General features: G+C 42.2%; 1 protein-coding gene across 1 annotated transcript in view; it reads right to left on the bottom strand.

The window, feature by feature from the left end:
- Positions 1-54: 54 nt before the first annotated feature.
- LOC134675252 (disintegrin and metalloproteinase domain-containing protein 19) overlaps positions 55-20,519 on the bottom strand; it is a 101,687-nt gene continuing 81,222 nt past the window's right edge. The window contains exons 8-18 of the mRNA XM_063533470.1: positions 17,042-17,207; positions 16,021-16,157; positions 15,233-15,434; positions 14,242-14,382; positions 13,811-13,929; positions 12,553-12,713; positions 10,678-10,775; positions 9,697-9,811; positions 8,123-8,218; positions 7,484-7,613; positions 55-3,268 (exon numbers count right to left, since the gene is read on the bottom strand). Of these exons, the coding sequence (XP_063389540.1) occupies positions 1,060-3,268; positions 7,484-7,613; positions 8,123-8,218; positions 9,697-9,811; positions 10,678-10,775; positions 12,553-12,713; positions 13,811-13,929; positions 14,242-14,382; positions 15,233-15,434; positions 16,021-16,157; positions 17,042-17,207 (3,574 nt within the window). The 3' untranslated portion in view covers positions 55-1,059. The remainder of the gene's footprint in view (positions 3,269-7,483; positions 7,614-8,122; positions 8,219-9,696; positions 9,812-10,677; positions 10,776-12,552; positions 12,714-13,810; positions 13,930-14,241; positions 14,383-15,232; positions 15,435-16,020; positions 16,158-17,041; positions 17,208-20,519) is intronic.

Here is a 20,519-nt window from a genome sequence, read left to right as displayed (position 1 = left end):
TTAAAGTGTATTAAAAATCAAACCGCAATGTATTGCGAATTCTGTTATGTTTAATGTAATGTTGGTCAGTAAGTATGAGGAGTACAGCCTACAGTTTATTTTTTTGCTCGTATTACAGGCCACACCCGGTATAAGTTCCATTTACTGAAATCTATTCCATTATGTAACGAAAGTATTCTTTTGTTACACAATGAAATTAAACCTTAAGTAGACGTATTAATATGCTGTCATTTTCGTACCGGGAAATTACATAGTTATTTCGAATCGTCTGTGCCGGTTTACTTACTATCAGACTAGATGTATTTGTTTCTTAGCTGCCACTTGTTTCCTAACTTATGTATTATGTATATGCTAAATGTCGTTCAAGTCGTCACCATGTTCTGCAGAGATACAGTCGCGCTTTACCATTAATGTAATAAAAACAGTAAAGACTTAGGGCGACTTGCACCATTCACTAACCTGGGGTTAACCGGTTAAACTTGCAGTTACCAGTACAATTTGACACTGAGTTGACGGTTACCCGCTTAACCCCGGGTTAGTAGGATGGTGCAAGTGGGCCTTAGTTTAACAAATTGTTTCCTTTGTGTAACGAACGGTACCTGTAATAATGTATGACTATTTGTTACAAGGCAGATACAATTAAATTGTATACCAATTTAAAACTCAAAGTCAATGGACAAAGTTTTCGTACATAGCTTCATTTACTGGATTACATAGTGTAACGAAAATCTTTTATATAAATTATATGTGACGTTCCACGGCAAAAGGTACCTTATGGCGGCTGGCGCTTACGTCACATAGCGCCGCAATAATATTGGAGCGGCGTTAATAATAGCGTAAGCGCCAACCGTCAATAGGTACCTTGTCCCGTGGGACGTCACATATATTCATATTGGTAACACAATGGAAATAAATTGTTAATTTATTAAGGTCTTCAAGTAAGATTTTATTTTTTGTATTCGCGCAGCGCTTGACTGTATCGATGCAAAATTAATAAATTATTCGCCGCGTAATAAAACTGTTCAAGCTATACTAAAACGATAGCAGTTTTTCTTAAAACTATTTCTTAGCTACCGGCTCCTTGCCTATCGATTTTCTATTTTCAAACTTCTGCTGCAAACTCGCGACGTTTGACGGTTTAGAAGTCAGCTTACTAGCGTTAGGTTTTACATTCGAGTCTGTTCTTTGTAAACCCGTCGGTTTAGGGACCACTTTAGGTTTGTTTTTATTAATGTTGTCCGCTATGGCAGCTATGTTAGAGTCTACTTTGGAATTTGTACGGTTTATTTGGGGTTTTATATTAGTGACCGGTTTAAGTGCAGGTTTGACTGTAGGTTTTTTATCGACAGCCGGAGCGGGTCGCAAAGGTGGTCTGTTGTCGTTCGGTTTAGCTGTGACGCTAGGTTTAGCAGCTACTTTTGGAGTATCACTTATTTTATTGTTATTTATAACATCAGGTGCTTTAACAGTTTTGTCGGCCACAGCACAGCTGGAGACTACGTCAGGGCTATTCGTGATTTTCTGGTTAATTTTACTTGTAGCTTTAGGCGACTGCGGGACCGTTTTAAAAGTCTTTAAATTAGGGGGAGTCACTTGTCTTGAGAATTGTGGTATTTTAGAGTTCGCTTTTGGAGAAGGCGGCGCTTTTTCCTCCTTATTTTCTACTTTATCTTTGTTCAAATACGTAGGAACATTAACTGCCGATGGATGTAAGTATCCACTGCTAGTCGTAGAAGCAACACTTTTCCCTCCAGAGTTGCTATACACACTTTCCGGCGCTGTGTTCATATATGTGCTGTCTCTGTCACCCTCATTTTCCTTCGCCCTCCCTTTCTTTTTCCTCAAAGTAGAAGCTGAGTATATAGAATCGAAGTTCCTGTTTTGAATCTCGTCTACTATCTCTCCAAGGAGACCCATGCTTTCTGTGCTCCCAGAATTAATAGGGATGGGTTTTGGAGTGTTATATCCTACTGGTGGTGCTTGGGGTATCGTTTTTATAGGCGGGGGCACTCCGGGGAGGGGTTTAGAGTGCTTCTCGGGGCTTTCCTCAATAATAGCATAGATATTATCGCCTGACTCTTCATCTATATGAGCGAGAGGTGCCTGTTTTTCTTCTATACAGTCAACATAGTCAGTTTGTTTAAGATCTATCGGTTTAGGGTTCTGGTAGACTGGAGTTTCTTCTATAGGAGCTGGTGGGGGTGGGGCCGTGGGTCTGCCTACTCCTGATATAGGTCGCGGGGCACCTGAGGGTTGCCTCATGGAGCCGAAGGTCTGTAAAGGCGCTTTAGGCACGACGGGAGCCGCTCTCATACTTTGGGTCCTGTTCACGAACGCTTTCGGATCTTCCGCGTCTTCAGAATCTGACACAACCGGCACTGTGGCTACTGGGAGTTCTATTCCCTTCTGTAATATAGGATTAGATATCTGTAGATTCCTTAGCGCAACTTTATCTACAGATTTCGGTACTTTTATCTGATGAATAGGATTTTTCGGGAGCGAGTGGCTTCTTTCAACAGGATTGCGCTCCTTTTCCTTAGGCTTGTCGTGTTTTAGAAAAGACGCTATCCTATTTAAAGATATGCCTTCTTTGACCTTCTTAGGTTCCTCCGGGAGCGGTTTCTGGGGGACCGTGCTCGCGTGCATGCTTAAAGGTCTCTTTGGTAAATCCGGTGACACAGTCGGAATGTTCGGGGCCGCTCGCACCGGGCCTAGAGTCTTCGAGCCGAGCGGGGATATCAACTCCTTCGCGGTACAAGTGGAGGCTTCGAGTATGGGGCTGGATATGACCGGCCGCGGCGGCGGGGTCGCCATGACGGGGGTGCTATCCTCCTTCTCCGCATTCATGAGCGCCTTTATTCTCTGGACGGAGCTATTAGTTCTTTTAATCGACGGACTGGTCTTCGGACCGTTCGGAACGACCGGTAGAGGCGGCGCGCTGCGCAGAACCGGCTTTAAAACGCCCTGGTTGGCTAAATTGTTACTGTTGCTCCCGCTCCTATGTACGGGGGTGATCTTCGCGCTTTTGACGGGTTCCTGTTGTTTTTCCTCCTCTTTTTCGATGGGAGCGAGAGAGAAGCCCTTGAAGTTGCCGAAGAAGTTGACGGTGGGGTTGAGGGGCGGCGGGCTGGTGTTGTCCAGGAGGCTGGAGCTCATGTCGTCGGGGCGGGGCGCGGGGGGAGGGGGAGGTTGCTGCGTGAAGTTGGCCGCGAACTTGTGCGCGCCGAGGGAGATGCGGTGCTGGAGACTGCTCTTCGGGGACTGGACCCTGCAAGGATAAAGTGTGTTAATGAAATGTAATAGAATTTTAAATATGGACATTTATTCTGTCTATGGACCGGTGCGTGATAAATATAATGGTCTGCGGTGATAAAAATATTTTAATGAAACGCTGAAAGTTCTTAAAACCGCAGAGTTCTGCTGAAAGATCTTAAAGTGGATCCTAAATACTGTCTGAAATATATGGGACCGAGACAATATAATATAACACGCGTAAATCCCTAAAATAATGTTCAGCTTCAAAATTCATTTTAAGTAGGACTCGTAAATTTTTTCAACAATTCTATAGCGATTTTCGTTGAACTGAAAGAGAAAATGAATGTTTTTTACATATGATACTCCTTACAAGATAATACTTTTCCACATCTAAACTAAAATGTAACTCATGATCGAGTGTAACTTATATCAAAAGACACCCATAATACCTACATTATGACATTCTATAATAAAGATTTTCACATTACATCCTTGTGTCAGTAAAACTCTACTTAATAACTATATTTTGAATACTTATTCCCACATGCCACATGCATAATACATAACATAAATACTAAATTATTAGTACTTATAGACAAGGCAACATTTACAGAAGTCATTCATTATTGAAAGTGTGTTATATTATGTTACTAATCAAGAAACATGCGCTGTCAAGTAATTAATTTTAAAAATACATATAATTCAATCCAAAAGCATGCAAACTGTTAGTAAATTAAAACGTTTTGTGTAACAACTCACCAAAGTGCAGAAAACCAAACCACCAACTAAAGATATATTCAATGTTACCAGTTTTTTTTATATTTTATTGTAAACCAAAATATATTCAGGTTTCTAAACATAACATTTGGAATTTACATAATACACCTTATGTAGTTGCAATATTTCGGCACTACTTTGAAAAAATCTCGTATCTCACACTACTGGCTCATTTACACGATGCGAGAACTCGCATGCGAGTTTCATTACATTGCGGGTTTTGATCGGTCGGTTGAATTGGACGTAACTAACATTCCGCAATGTAACTAAATTCGCATGCGAGTTCGCGCGCCGTCTAATTCAGCCTTTATTACTCAAAGTTAAAAGGCAGTAACTCTGTGTGTATTCCATATATAGGTAGGTACCACATTTTTATTTTGATTGACAAAACAAAATACGAGTTTTTTTTTTTCAAATTAGTGACGATTTGTCATATTTAAAGCTAGTTTGTAGGCTTTTGAATAGTGATTATAAAAAAAAACTGGTAACATTTTTAGGAAGAAGGAAAAGAAGAAAGAGAAATGTTATAAAATTTTAATAGAAAAATATCCACATTTTTAGTAAAAACATTCGTAAATCTTTGGCATAAGGACTATTTTACAATTAAAGCTTATCTTTATCTACATTGATAATAGAATAGTTATAATATAATGAGATAAAACCTTTTTAATAGTAAAAAAAATCGTTATCGCACTATAAGTTGAGGTCTCGCATACAACGTCCATCCAGAAAAAATTTAATTTATTTTCGTTTTTTTAGCATTAGATATTTTTTGCCAAATATAAGTTTTTGGCAAAAATTTCATTTTTGGTACAAACTTTTATCGCTGACTGTACTTTTCTTTCCACAGGCAACTAATACTCATCGAGACAATTCTAAAAACCCCAAACACAATTAGGTTTCGTTGTTTTATCACAGAGTTCCTATGGCCAGTATGGCCACCTCCGGTCTCCATCATCAGATCAGCTCGATGACACCATAATATTGCATTGTCACCCGACTTACGTATGTATGCAAAATTTCAGCTCAATCGGACACCGGGAACCGGATCAAATTTAACTTGCAAGATTTGATTACAGACAGACAGACAGACCACGGTCAGGTGAAAGTAAATAAAAGCTTGTAAAAAGACTACGCGATCTTGACGTGACTTTTAATTGAAAACGCTTTTTAAAAATCAGTAACTATTACTTATGAAAGTAAAAGAATGTAAATAATCGTATATGATTCATAATTGTTACATATTTGCCGTGACTTATTTTTCAAAAGTGATTTTCAATAAAAAGACACGTCAATATTGTCTACCTGTTTTCTAATGCTAAAAAACGAACTAAAATTTGCGTTCTTTTTTTATACTGCCATTAACTGTAAGTAAATACCATTCGTTCCATTCGTCTCAACTTAAATTGCGGTAACTACTTATTGGTCTTACAAGCTAATTCGGACGACAACGCAAGCCATAAATCCCACAAAACATGCATGGTTACTAACTAAACTACCTTCTTACATTAACTATATAGGGTCATTTTTGGACCGTTTGCCATATTGTGCGAGGTGATTAGGTAGGTCATACTGAACAACTTTTTCTATGGGACCAACCCCGAAATCCCAAAAGTGTATAATACGGCCAAAAAAAAATTTGTGATTTCGGAGTTGGTCCCATAGAAAAAGTTGTTCAGTGTGGCCTACCTAATCACCTCGCACCAAACGGTCCGAAAATGACCCTGTATGTAATTTGTATATCCAGAATTAAGGCTGATTTAGACGGCGCGCGAACTCGCATGCGATTTTAGATACATAGCGGACTGTTGACCGACCGATCAAAACCCGCAATGTAATAAAACTCGCATGCGAGTTCTCGCATCGTCTAAACGAGCCCTTAGGCCTTGCCTTCTCAATCATATTTTTTTAAGTCAGTTTACTTTTCCTAATTGTGGATATTAGAGTGTAAAAATATCGGGACCAGAGCAATACGCCCGCAATATAAAAAAAAATAGTTAAATGTGTAGTACAGTCAGCAGCAGAAGTTGCTAAGCGGGCGAGGTGTTCAAAATTACCTTGACACGCTCTTATTCTCTGAACAATAAAGTCGCGACAAGATCATTTTGAACACCTCGCCCGGCTAGAAACTTCTGCTGCTGACTGTACATGTACGATAGAGTCCACAAACATCTTTACAAGCCAATGTTCCAAAAACATATTTACACAACTTTATTTTCAGTGTATTTGAGGCATGTAAATTTATTTGACTGTGCACTAGTGTTTTAAGACTGGCATTTAGCTCCACTCTTTTGAGTATTTAGTAACTGGAGACGCCATGGCTGTCATTTTCTGTACAAAACAGTCTGCCGATTTTTGCGGGGGAGGGGCACGTTAAATGTATGTCTATTTGTACAGTCACCTGCAATTATATTTTACACAATGAAGGCCGCAAAAATATCTGACACGATCTTATTCGTGGAGCCATAAGAGCGCGTGTCACATATTTTTGCAGCCTTCGAAGAGTAACATATTATTGCAGGTGAATGTACGTGACTTGTACGTAACGTACAAATAGCCATGTCAGATAAACGTCAGTCCATACAAAAGTTTGCACAATTGTGCAAGGTTTTCGGCAGAGGGGTAAGCTCTTAAAGGCGACTCCGGTTATTAAATGGTCTAAGCTCCACTCCCATTTCTAAAGCACTATTTAGTAACTTTACGTAGCTTAGATCTCTGGTTCACAAGCTCATTGGTTGTAGAAGCGAGACCAGTGTTTATTATCTCCGGTTTAGGTTTACTTTCGCTTGGGAACTTAGGTTCAACATTAGGCTTAGGACTAACGCCAGGCTTCGGAGTTAAATTAGATTTTAGTATTATAGTTTTTTGAGCTGTCACTGGTGATTCAAAATTCTTTACAATTTCTACTTTAGGTTTATTTATGTCATGAATATTTGAGTAATTGGCGTTATTTTTTGCCAATTTCTTTTTTAAATCAACTTTAGGTTTAATTTTAACATCTAATTTAGCAACTGCCTTAGGATCAGCAATAACAATATCTTCTTTATTAAATTTCCGACTAAATTTTCCTGATTCTTTATTTTTCTTATCATTCACAGTCTGTTTTACTTGCACAGAAGCTATGACCGTTTTATCCGCATTTATAACACTAGATATATTAGCATAGTGTGGTGTATCAACTAGCTTATACTTAGAACCACTCGCCTCTACAACCAACTTATTCACACTACTTTTATCATTTTTCAACCATTTACCCAGAGTAGAACCACTAGCCTCATCCACAACCAACTTATTCACACTACTTTTATCCTGTTTCAACCATTTACCCAGAGTAGAACCAACAGCCTCATCCACAACCAACTTATTCGCACTACTTTTATCATGTTTCAACCATTTACCCAGAGTAGTGAAGTTAGGTAGGGCCATGGAGGGTGTGTGTGTGTGTACGTACGATTTGCGGGGTTTCTTCCACCAGAGGAGGACGTTGTGCCGGGAGTAGTAGACCAGCAGGAGTACCAGGAGAACGCCCGGGATGATCCCGAGGAATATCACGTACATCACCACCATGAAGTTTCTTTGGACTGTGGAGAAAACAAAAATGTAAATGAGTTATTTAGTTTTCATGATGGTACGTGATTTTCATACTATTTTAGTTACATTGCGGACCATTGAAATTACATAAATTTGGCCGACCGATCAAATAACGCAATGTAATGAAACTCGCATGCGAGTTCTCGCACCGTCTAAATGAGCCCTTATTATTATTATTATTTATTTATTCTTGACGACCGGCCTACACCAGAGGCGGAGAGTAGGCCAAAGGTATGGTGTAATCTTTTCGAGCGATGGCGCCACTTTTGGCCTGCAGTTGAGTAGAGGGCGTTAATTTCAATATTTAACAAATTAACACATATCTGTGAAAGAATAAGGATCAAAGTCAAAAGGCGTTCTAACAGTTTTAATCTTCTGTCGAAAGATGGCAGTAAATTTACTGAGGCTAGATAATTTACTTTGACAATTCGCCTCTATACACTTTATTCTCTTTGGTAAAACTAAACATATTTACACGAAACATAAAGTAGAAACTCACCACTAGGGTCGGTGGCGGGCCCCGAGTCGTAGGAGCCGCCGGGCCCGGGCAGCGCGCACAGCGGCGGCGCGAAGCCCGGCGAGCAGTGGCAATTCCCTGGAAACATATTTCAATTATAAAATACTATAAAACTTTCCTTCACATTCATAACATTCCTCATACACGCTCGCCGGTTTAGGGTGCTCTTGACCTGGCCTTTCTTCAGGATTTCCCCGATCTGATCAGAGAAAGTCCGCCGAGGTCTACCCCTTCCAACTCCCAGCGAAGAGGTATGTCAGGATCGTAGCAGGTGGAAATCCGTGGTCTCTGCCTACCCCTCCGGGAAATAGGCGTGATTATATGTATGTATGTATAAAACTTTCGCGTTTTGAACACATATTGACTCACATTTATACACGGGTCTATCGCGAATTTATTTTATTACCTTTATTTACCGATGTCCCGAGACAGGTTTCACTGGTCGTGGTCGCGGCTAACTGATGTCCCGGCAAAATGTCAAAACAGAGATTTGTGCAACTACCCAACGAGCATACACAAAACCTTAACAAATTATGCACCTAAACCTTCCTCAAGAATCACTCTACCGATACCGCATTAAAATCCGTTCAGTAGTTTTTGAGTTTATCGCGAACATGCATACACACAAACAGACAGACGCGGCGGGGGACTTTGCGTTATAAGGTGTACTAATGGTCGAACATCCCGTACTGCTCTGCGCATGAGCTCTGGCCACCTTGGACCACAAAAACATCCTCCAGACTGAGCATAGTCGCGCTACCCCCTCTGCCACCCAATCGGTAATTTTACTCCGTGTTCGAGTCGAAACTGTCTTTGTGTGACGTCCGTGTCTTTGAACGGACCAATCACGGCACGGGACTTCGCTCACCTCGTCCCGCGCACCGCCGCATTTTTGGCATCATCGGTTGCATGTAACAATTGCTCTAAGCTCGGTCTAGAGCAGCGGTCGGCAACCTTTTAGCAGCCAAGGGCCAAATAGTAGTTACCGAAGTTGACGCAGGCCGCACTTTGTTAATATTTATGACTTTATCAGACATTGTCGTTGGTCAATATTACATACAAAATAGCCAGGGAGGCTCGCGGGCCACAAGTGAGAGGTTCGCGGGCCGCTTGTTGCCGACCGCTGCTCTAGACTGAGCATAGTCGCGCTACCCCCTCTGCCACACGAACGGTAATTTTACTCCGTGTTCGAGTCTAAAGTGTCTTTGTGTGACGTCCGTGTCTTTGAACGGACCAATCACGGCACGGGACTTCGCTCACCTCGTCCCGCGCACCCCCGCATTTTTGGCATCATCGGTTGCACGAAATAACTGCTCTAAACTCGGTCTAGTCTAGAGGATTCCTAGTTTATGCCTTGGACTCACCGGCAGGAACCCAGCACTACGAGTAGGGTCTAGTGCTATTTGACTGCGGTTTTCTGTAAGGTGCTTCCCCTGTGTTAGGGTCGGCAACGCGCATGTAGCACCTCTGGCGTCCATAGGCTACACCGGCTACGGTGATCGCTTACCATCAGGCGAGCCGTATGCTTGTTTGCCACCAATAATGTTATTTCTTACCGTTAGAATTGCAAATGCCGTGCCCGGAGCAGTTGGAGGGACACACGGAGCCCTCTCGCGTCGCCATCGCCGCTCGCACCCTCTCCACCGGCACACACTTCTGCTGCATACACATCTGGAAACGTATCAAATAATTATAAGTTTTTGGCAAAAATTTCATTTTTGGTACAAGCTTTTATCGCTGACTGTAATTTTCTTACGACAGACAACTAATACTCATCGAGACAATTCTAAAAACCCCTAACACAATTAGGTTGCGTTGTTTCATCACAGAGTTCCTATGGCCAACTCCTGTCTCCATCATCAGATCAGGTCGATGGTACCATAATATTGCATTGTCATCCGATTTATACATGCATGCAAAATTTCAGCTCAATCGGAAACCGGGAAGTGGATCAAATTTAACTTGCAAGATTTGATTACACACAGACAGACAGACAACGGTCAGGTGAAACTAAATAAAAGCTTGTAAATTAAAACCAGACAATTGCGATTCGGACTTGCCCACCGAGGGTTCCGTAATTTTTAGTAGATATTTGTTGTTATAGCGGCAACAGAAATACATCATCTGTGAAAATTTCAATTGTCTAGCTATCACGGTTCATGAGATACAGCCTGGTGACAGACTGACAACGTAAGACTCACTATCGTTCGTTATTTTTAGCATTAGAAATAAGGTAAACAATCTTGATTTGTCTTTTAATTGAAAAACACATTTTAAAAATAAGTTTCGGCAAATATGTAACAATTATGAATCTAATACGATCATTTATATTCTTCTGCATTCATAAGTAATAGTTTTTGATTTTTAAAAAGCGTTTTTCAATTAAAAGACATGTCAAGATCGCTTACCTTCTTGCAAGTTCTTTCTAATGCTAAAAAAACGAACTATATGTTCGGGATTCTATTGTAGAATTCATCGCTTCATTCAGATTGTAACACAAACTACTATTTCTATGTAGGTATATTCTTATTACCAACCTTGTCGGGTCCACACTTGGCGCCATCAGGCACCAGACCAGGGTCCACGTCGCTGAGACCGAGATCGATGATCACCGTGCGGCAAGGGATGATTACACCTGCAAAAAAACGACAATGTGAATTTAGTTCAATTTTGTTTACCGCTTACCATCCCACACAGTAGGGTAACGGCATACATGTAGTCAGCCGTAAGAATTTTTCTTTTTTAAACATTATCTATAAATTAAATTTTAAAATAGGAGTTTATTTTCGCTCCCAAATTTGACCAAAAATAAAGTTGTGCGGTTGAATTATACTGTAAGTCGTAGGTCAATATTTTACACTGGTATGCCATGATTATAGGTTCACTAGATATATCAGACACCGTTTGCATCAGTTTATTGTACACCTGCAACTCACCGTTGCTGTTTATGAAGGTGGCCGTGAGTACTGCCGCGTTCTCCATGCCGAACTCGAGCCGTTCGTTAAGGTGGCGACACTGCAGCATGCCGCACATTACTGGTCACGTTGTATATAACTCACCGTTGTTGTTTATGAAGGTAGCCGTGAGTACTGCCGCGTTCTCCATGCCGAACTCGAGCCGTTCGTTAAGGTGGCGACACTGCAGCATGCCGCACATTACTGGTCACGTTGTATATAACTCACCGTTGTTGTTTATGAAGGTAGCCGTGAGTACTGCCGCGTTCTCCATGCCGAACTCGAGCCGTTCGTTAAGGTGGCGACACTGCAGCATGCCGCACATTACTGGTCACGTTGTATATAACTCACCGTTGTTGTTTATGAAGGTAGCCGTGAGTACTGCCGCGTTCTCCATGCCGAACTCGAGCCGTTCGTTAAGGTGGCGACACTGCAGCATGCCGCACATTACTGGTCACGTTGTATATAACTCACCGTTGTTGTTTATGAAGGTAGCCGTGAGTACTGCCGCGTTCTCCATGCCGAACTCGAGCCGTTCGTTAAGGTGGCGACACTGCAGCATGCCGCACATTACTGGTCACGTTGTATATAACTCACCGTTGTTGTTTATGAAGGTAGCCGTGAGTACTGCCGCGTTCTCCATGCCGAACTCGAGCCGTTCGTTAAGGTGGCGACACTGCAGCATGCCGCACATTACTGGTAACGTTGTATATAACTCACCGTTGTTGTTTATGAAGGTAGCCGTGAGTACTGCCGCGTTCTCCATGCCGAACTCGAGCCGTTCGTTAAGGTGGCGACACTGCAGCATGCCGCACATTACTGGTCACGTTGTATATAACTCACCGTTGTTGTTTATGAAGGTAGCCGTGAGTACTGCCGCGTTCTCCATGCCGAACTCGAGCCGTTCGTTAAGATGGCGACACTGCAGCATGCCGCACATTACTGGTCACGTTGTATATAACTCACCGTTGTTGTTTATGAAGGTAGCCGTGAGTACTGCCGCGTTCTCCATGCCGAACTCGAGCCGTTCGTTAAGGTGGCGACACTGCAGCATGCCGCACATTACTGGTCACGTTGTATATAACTCACCGTTGTTGTTTATGAAGGTAGCCGTGAGTACTGCCGCGTTCTCCATGCCGAACTCGAGCCGTTCGTTAAGATGGCGACACTGCAGCATGCCGCACATTACTGGTAACGTTGTATATAACTCACCGTTGTTGTTTATGAAGGTAGCCGTGAGTACTGCCGCCTTCTCCATGCCGAACTCGAGCCGTTCGTTAAGGTGGCGACACTGCAGCATGCCGCACATTACTGGTCACGTTGTATATAACTCACCGTTGTTGTTTATGAAGGTAGCCGTGAGTACTGCCGCGTTCTCCATGCCGAACTCGAGCCGTTCGTTAAGATGGCGACACTGCAGCATGCCGCACATTACTGGTCACGTTGTATATAACTCACCGTTGTTGTTTATGAAGGTAGCCGTGAGTACTGCCGCGTTCTCCATGCCGAACTCGAGCCGTTCGTTAAGGTGGCGACACTGCAGCATGCCGCACATTACGTCTTGCGGTGCGCAGCGCCGGTAGATCTGGTTCACGCGGTCGTATCCGCAGTTGCCGTGGCTACAAAACGGAACGGTAAGTGAAAATACAGAAATTATAGATTACATTAGTGACATGTTTAAAGACCATTGTTAAACCCTACGGAAGCAAGACAGTTATAAATACATATGTCTTACACTGACGTCATATGAGTTTTTTTTTATACCGACACCATATGATGTCACTTCACTGGTCACTGAAGGGTTAACTACGATTAGTTTACACAGATATTCAATTATATAAGCAGCGAAAACTTCGGACCACGTAAATGGCTTTCAATAGCTTTAATTCAGTAGTAAACAAAATGAAAAATATACCTACAATATCTTCTATCTTTGACTTTTGTATGTACGTATATATTATTATATAAATTATAGAGGTATATTAATTTTGTTGTTATATTCATGTTACCTGTCGTGATTGTTTCACCGGATGGTCTTATCGGAAGATCAGCGCTGGAAGCCGCCAGCAACGTGCTGAGGTGAGACCATATCGTGGCACTTTCTCCTTTTTTGTTTCTCTGCTTGTATAATTTTCTTTTTTGTGTTTGTGCTCACGAATAAAAATATTTCTATTGTATATACGGGATCCCTAAAAACTCGTAATGAGCATCTTCTGGTATGAATGCAGTGTAAGATTACTCAAATCAAAATCACGGACGGAGTTTATTTATTTATCTGGCCGATTACAAAATTGACGTCCTGAACATACAGGAAACGTATGCAAAGGACGATCAGGATATGGAGAACAGAGGCCAAATACCCGGCTATCAATTACTCAAGGCGCTGAACCACCGCAGCTACGGTATCGCCACTTACATCCGAATATTTTGATGAGTCTGCTGAAAACTACATTATAGTCGTACAAATTGAAGACATCAAGATAGCCAACATATACAAACGGACGGAGTATATGCGACAGAGTGAATCGAAGTGTAAGGCCTGAGTGGACGCTCGGAGCGGAGCGTTCGGCGGGGCGTGCAGCGTGGCGTCGGGCTCACAAGTTATTTGAGCAGCGTGCACTAAGGCCGCTCCTATACGTTCCGCACGCCCCGCCCCGCTGCACGCCCAACTCGAGCGTCCACTCAGGCCTTACACTAAAGGTTAATGAACACATACTCATCGCCCTTGATATTGGAGTTGTTGTAACATTTGTCGTCGGAGGAAGCGCCCGTGACGCCCCACAGTAGCCTACACTGGTCTGTGTGCGTCCGGCATGAACCACGCACGCAGTAAGCCTGGAAAAAAGATAATATCTAAATAGAAAATGTGAATAAATATTGAAGAAAATCAACCAGCCGTCCAGTGAACAGATCTAATCGGAAATACATGTTTCGCAGTTTTCTACTAACATCAACTACGTGAATATTACTGACCTATTTTGATAGGGTTTAACGCCCTTATTCATAAAACTTTACCGGCCTGATTTAGTTAAATTATGTTTTATCCCTTTCTTAGACATACAAAAGTCAAAATGACGGATAAAGACAAACGACTATTAGCTAAATGAGGCTTGTAGCGCGCTTATGAATAAGGGGGTTAGAATTTACCAGTTCTCTCCCGCACGGCGTGGCGTCCATCTTGTGAACGTCATGGGGACAGAACTGGGAATGGCCGCTGCAGTACTCTGGTAAGTCACACTCGCGGTCGGCGGCGCGGCATTCTGTACCCGCTGCTTTGGGACGACACGTCTGGGAAACAAATTGGTAAAATTAATATTATCAATATTCAACAAATGTAACACTATAGTTCGTTTTTTTTAGCATTAGAAAGAACTCCACAGAAGCAAGCGTGCAGTTTTTATCAGGCTCTTTAATTGTTAATAATTATTGAATTATCTAATGTAGCATGGTCAATACATATAATTTACTTCAAATTATTACCGCTAAAAGTGCCGGATTTGGAACCACAAGCTTACTTCGGCGAAGTTCTTTCTAATGCTAAAAAAACGGACTATAATATGAGAACTCCACTTTCTCAAACGCTATTTTTACAATTTTAAGGCCGGTTGCGCCAACCACAGTTGACGGACTGACTAAAGTCACAGCAGTGGTCTATGAGATTTCCCATACAATAAAATTTGAACGAACTATTTAACGGTGACGGTTTGGCGCAACCGACCATTAAAGTAAAGATTTGATGGATGATCGAAAGTTTACACTAACTAACCTTACATTATGTGTAATCTAAAGTGTGTATATATTTACGCAGAAAAACAATAATAATATTTTTACTCAGAATAAAACTTTAAAGTGTCTTGAAATGGGATAAAATACTGCCATTATTGACGCGTTACTCAACCGGACTAAAGATGACGTATCTCATTAGTTTGAGAGTCGGTACAAATAAGAAGATTGATATAAGAAACTTACCGTGAGATCGCAGCACTGTCCGTGGCCGCACGTGGCATTAGCCCGCAGAGTGCAGTCGGGTTTACAGCAAGCAGTGCAAGCGTTGCGGCCGCTGTTGTCAGGAGAATACGCGCCGGGCGTCATATTGCCTTGCTAGGATCATTAATTCATTAGTCAAGCTATAACCTACCGTCAAGTCGCAGCACTGTCCGTGGCCGCACGTGGCATTAGCCCGCAGAGTGCAGTCGGGTTTACAGCAAGCAGTGCAAGCGTTGCGGTCACTGTCTTCAGGGGCGTAGGCTCCAGGCGCGGTGCCGCAGTCGCACTGCTCGCCTTCTTCCAGGAACCCGTTGCCGCAGGTCGGGGATTCGGCTAGCTGCTTGGGTTTGTTTCTGTAAGTTAAAAAAATAAATTATTGGTTTGTCAAATAACAGTTTTGTAATCTTTTAACCCCTGTACGGATATGATGGTCGTTCTTGCCTACGTGACAGTGCGATAAAACGGTGTCCGTCACTTTCAATAGCGCTCTGTTAAAAAGTGACGGATATTTTGTTACGTGGATAAAACCATCCATAATAGGCCTGCTGGTGTCCCGCGGACGCGATATAAAGTTATCATACAAAATGTATAAAAAGTAAAAAATCCCGACTCGAGGTTTTTTGAGATTGATGAGCTGGGATTAGAGGAGTCAATTTCTACAAACTACACATTTTACAAGTTTAACCCTTTAACGGTCAATATCTAAAAAATACACAATTCAGCCATCTTAGACTCCTAAAAATTATGTATAAGAAAAAATACAAAAAAATGTTATCGGGTGGTAATTTTTACCATATTAATTCTAAGTTTACCCTATAAAGGGTTAGTTTCCATCTTAATAACGAATTAAATAAAATCAACTTCTCTTTAAAAACTTTAAATCAAAACCACTACCAACTTGTTTTCGTTTCAAAGTATAATTGTTATAAATATGCGTACCTCAGACAGTAGTCCATGCCTCTCTCAAATGACAAAGCCAGGGACTTGAGACTGCAAGACGACCAGTGCACCGGCGTCACCGAGGTGCTCGAGGGACTCATGATGCATTTCTTGTCAGGGCACTCGCAGTCCGGTTCCTGCGGAAATCAGAATAAGAATAAGAATAATTTATTGAAAAAACCTTATTGCTGATGTTACATTGTGCGTGAACTTTTACATTTTACGTACATTGTTACGTGCGCCTGAACTAGGAATATAATCCTGTATCTCAGGCAAAGAGATAATATTCTAATTTAAAGAACAATAAACAATAAATAAATTAAAATCATGAACATAGAGACATAAATATGTAGGTATTGAATTATCTTACACTTAGTAACCAAGTTTCGCTGTGTCAGTGTCTATAATATCTATAAAGTAGGTCGATCGTGAATAAAAATGATATTGGAATGCCATGAAAATGTATCTGAACTAAAATAAAATTTATAAAAAACTGGCCAAGTGCAATTCGGACTCGCGCACGAAGGCAGGCGGGGCTCACTCCGCGATTCCGTCGCTTTGCTACTGGTAGCTAAAAGTACATCCGTTCCACACCAATTTCGGTGGCTCGCCTTAAGCCGCGCGTGGCGTTGTCGCCACCTAGCGGCCATATCTGTCCATCGTAACAGACGCGTTTTGTTACAGAGTGAGTCTTCTGTACCTAATATTATTATTTATTCTGTGTTACTGCTACACACCAAAACTGGTGTGGGCCGCATGTACTTGTACCGACGCGACGAAATAGCGGAGTGAGCCACGCTGTCTCTAACTAGTATAGCCTCGTGCCACCCAATGTACATAAGGAAGTACACTCAGTTTCGATGGAATGTCAACTATAATTAAAAACAAAGCAGGTAGCATTTCATTTGTCTCGTAAAATTTTCGAACAAATGAAATTCAACCTAACAGAAAATACAACAAGATTCAAACTTCCTTGGCTATAATTTTGTATGATGGGCGGCTCGAAGATAGAGATTAATACCTGGTCATGCTCCATGCCAAAGTTGTGTCCCATCTCGTGAGCGATGGTCATGGCCACGAGCCCTATAACCCGTGAGTGGTTGGTGGCGACCCCGGCCGAGTAGTTGTACGAACACATGAACCCCTTGAGGGCTTTGCCGACCACGCCCGCTTTGAAGTTCTGCCGGCTGTGGAAGGGTTGAACTGTTTATATGATTGTTAAGATTGGTAGAGGTTATTTACTAAGCTTTTTTTTATTATGGCTTTTATAATATTGGGTTAGTAAAATTATCACCTGTTGCGATATGTAAATATGACCAGAAAGTTGTATTTTCTTAAGAATATATTTATTTATTTTTATTTTTTATTTTATATTTATTGGTTCACCAACAATTGTTTACACTTTGTAAAGTATAACTACAAACATTTTTAACTATTATCGCTTAGCGTAACAATTACTTAAAGGTAAACACCACATGCATTGAATAAAGTAAGATAATTGCATTTACGTTACATACCTAATAAATATATAATTGTATAAAACATAATGATTTATATTATTGAAAACAATGAATATCAGTGGAAAAAAATTACCAGAACATATACGTAGTAAATAAATGCTAATTTGGTAACGAAATGTTTACCCTTTACCAGGCGGACATATCGAAAATAACAATTGAATGTCAGTCTTACTCATCGAAAATAGAACACATGTTTGAAGTGCCGTATGTGGGAAATATATATCCCTTAGGCCCACTTGCACCATTCCACTAACCCGGGGTTAACCGGTTAAACCTGGAGTTGCCATGGTTAAATAGTTGTAGCGCCAGCTAGCTCGGGGTTCGGATGAGGAGGCTATTTAAAAGTGAAAACGACACCGATACTGAATAAAAAGTGTATTCTGTTGAATAATTACACTCGTAATGTTCTTATGGGAAACTTATTAGAAATTAAGCACTAAATACTGTAGTGATTTACAACTTATCATTAAACATATATTAATCGTATCGCGTCGGTTGCCGGACTGCGCGGGAGCGGCGAGAACGTATCTGTATACGGTCGGTCACGCGCAGTGCGTCATGAATCGGAGCTGTGATTGGCTCATGCGGTGCAGCAGGTAAGTCGTCCAATCCGCGAGTTTCGTTCGGCCGGGCCGACGTTTGAGGTTGGCGCGTTATACACTCCCCCTCCAAGTTCCCAGAACGACCCGTTGGGGACTTGGTAACACTATCATCTCGCGCTAAGTTACGAGGGCGACCACGTAGTCGCCGTGGTTGGACAGGCACCGAAGGAATACCTTGACCTGGTGTGAATGGTGTCAAATCAGAACTATGGTATTTACCCAGGTCGGTATTGGTTTGTACGTCAGCTATAACATAAGAAGTTGGACTAATTATTTTACTAATGTGATAGGGACCATCCCGTTTGGGCATGAATTTCTTTGTTAAACCTTTAGAAGCGTTACTAAGCAAATGAGTGTCTACCAGAACTAGGTCATTAACGCAAAACAAAGGTGACTGCCGTCGGTGCTGGTCAGCGTCGCTTTTCTTCTGGTCCTGCTGGCGTACAGCTTTCTCCTTTATAACCTCCCAGTTTTCGAGAAACTTATTCAAGTAAGGAGTTATTTGCGGCAGAAAGTTTTCTTTTGACAGAATAGCCTTTAAATCACGTTGAGCATCAAAAGGAGTCCTCATCTCTCGAGCGAACATCATGTGAGCTGGACTGCATCCAGTGGTGGCACAAAGAGCACTATTCATCGAGAACCTGATCGCTGGCAGGAACTTGGGCCACGCACGATGATTGTTCTTCACTAAAATAGAGAGTTGAATCTTGAGGTCTCTATTCTTGCGTTCTGCAGGGTTGGCCTCAGGATGATAGAGTGGTATTAAATTCTGCTTGATTCCCAGCAAGAACATGGTCTGCTGCATCACAGCTGAGACAAACTGAACTCCGTTGTCAGAAATGATTCTTCTTGGGAATCCATACCGTAGGAAGTACTGCTCGATAAGGGCTGGAGCGCAGACTTCTGCTGTTGCGTCCTTGAGGGCTATCAGCTCCACCCAGCGTGTAGCCGTGTCCTCGATGAGCAGCACCCATTTCTCTCCATTGTCTCCTTCAGGTAGAGGGCCAAAGAGGTCTATAGCAAGCACCTCTCCTCTTTGATTAAGCACTGGGGTCTGTAGTAGTCCCATAGGCTTCTGGTTACTTATCTTGTAACGTTGGCATTCTTCACATAGTTTTAAATATTCCGTGATGTACTTGCGCATTCCTGTAAAGTAATACTTTTGACAGATGCGTGCGAGGGTCCTTTCCACGCCCTGATGACCAGCTGTTGGGGCGTCGTGGTACTCTTTTAGGACGGCCTCCTTCATAGAGTTAGGTACTACCAGCTGAGCTTCCTCCGACTCAGAGTTGGGATTGTAATAGTAGAGAATCCCTTGGGCCATGACATATCCTCTCTCTAGCCATCTGGTCGAGTTAATAGGATCAGAGTCTTCCAAGTCTTGAATAATCTTGGCGACTTCTGGATCTTCGAGCTGTGCAGTACGTAGTTCCGTCGGGTTAACTTGTGGAATATCAATAATAATAGAGCAGACTCCACATTCTTCTTTGGAGTTTTCATCGCAGACAGGTCGACTCAATGTGTCTGCTATGACATTGGCCTTTCCAGGTGTGTATTCATATTTGATGTCAAAACCTTGCAGTTTAAGTGCCCACCGGATAAGGCGACCACTTGGTGACTTGTGAGTCAACAGCCATTTCAACGGCTGATGATCCGTCTTCACTAAAACTGTATGACCATCAATATAGGGCCGGTACTTCTCAACCGCCCAGATCACAGCCAAACACTCCCTCTCAGTTGTGCTGTAACGGCGTTCTGCTGGAGTGAGCAGCCTGCTGGCATACTCAATGGGACGCTCATCATGTCCTTCGCCTTGCATAAGACAAGCTCCAAGAGCATAGTTACTCGAGTCAGTCCGTAGAATAAATTGTTTGCTGTAATCCGCTTGCACCAGGATTGGAGCTGAAGTTAATCTGGTCTTGAGCTCCGTAAAAGCCTGTTGTTGCTCGTCTTGCCATTTCCATGGTTCATTTTTCTTTGTAAGCTTGGTAAGCGGCTGAGCTACCGCTGAGAAATTTGGAACAAATTTTCTGAACCAAGCGCAGGTTTGGAGAAATGTCCGGAGATGCTCGAGATTAGTTGGCTCCTTCATGGCTAATATTGCTTCAACTTTCCCATTATCTGGCTTAATACCGTCAGGGGTGATGAGGTGTCCAAGATACTTGACCTCTTTGCAAGCAAAAACACATTTCTCTCGGTTTGCTCTTAAGCCAAACTGACGTAGTCGGTCGAACACAAGTTGCAGGTCTTGCAGGTGTTTCTCGAAACTGTCAGATATAACCAGGAGATCGTCCAGGTAAGCTAGAACTGTAGTATTTTGCAAGCTGGCACCGGATTTGAACTTATCCATCAACCGCTGGAAGGTTGCAGGTGCATT

This window comes from Cydia fagiglandana, chromosome 21 (assembly GCF_963556715.1).
Source record: "Cydia fagiglandana chromosome 21, ilCydFagi1.1, whole genome shotgun sequence".
Taxonomy (NCBI): domain Eukaryota; kingdom Metazoa; phylum Arthropoda; class Insecta; order Lepidoptera; family Tortricidae; genus Cydia; species Cydia fagiglandana.
This window is presented reverse-complemented; position numbering and strand designations above follow the sequence as displayed.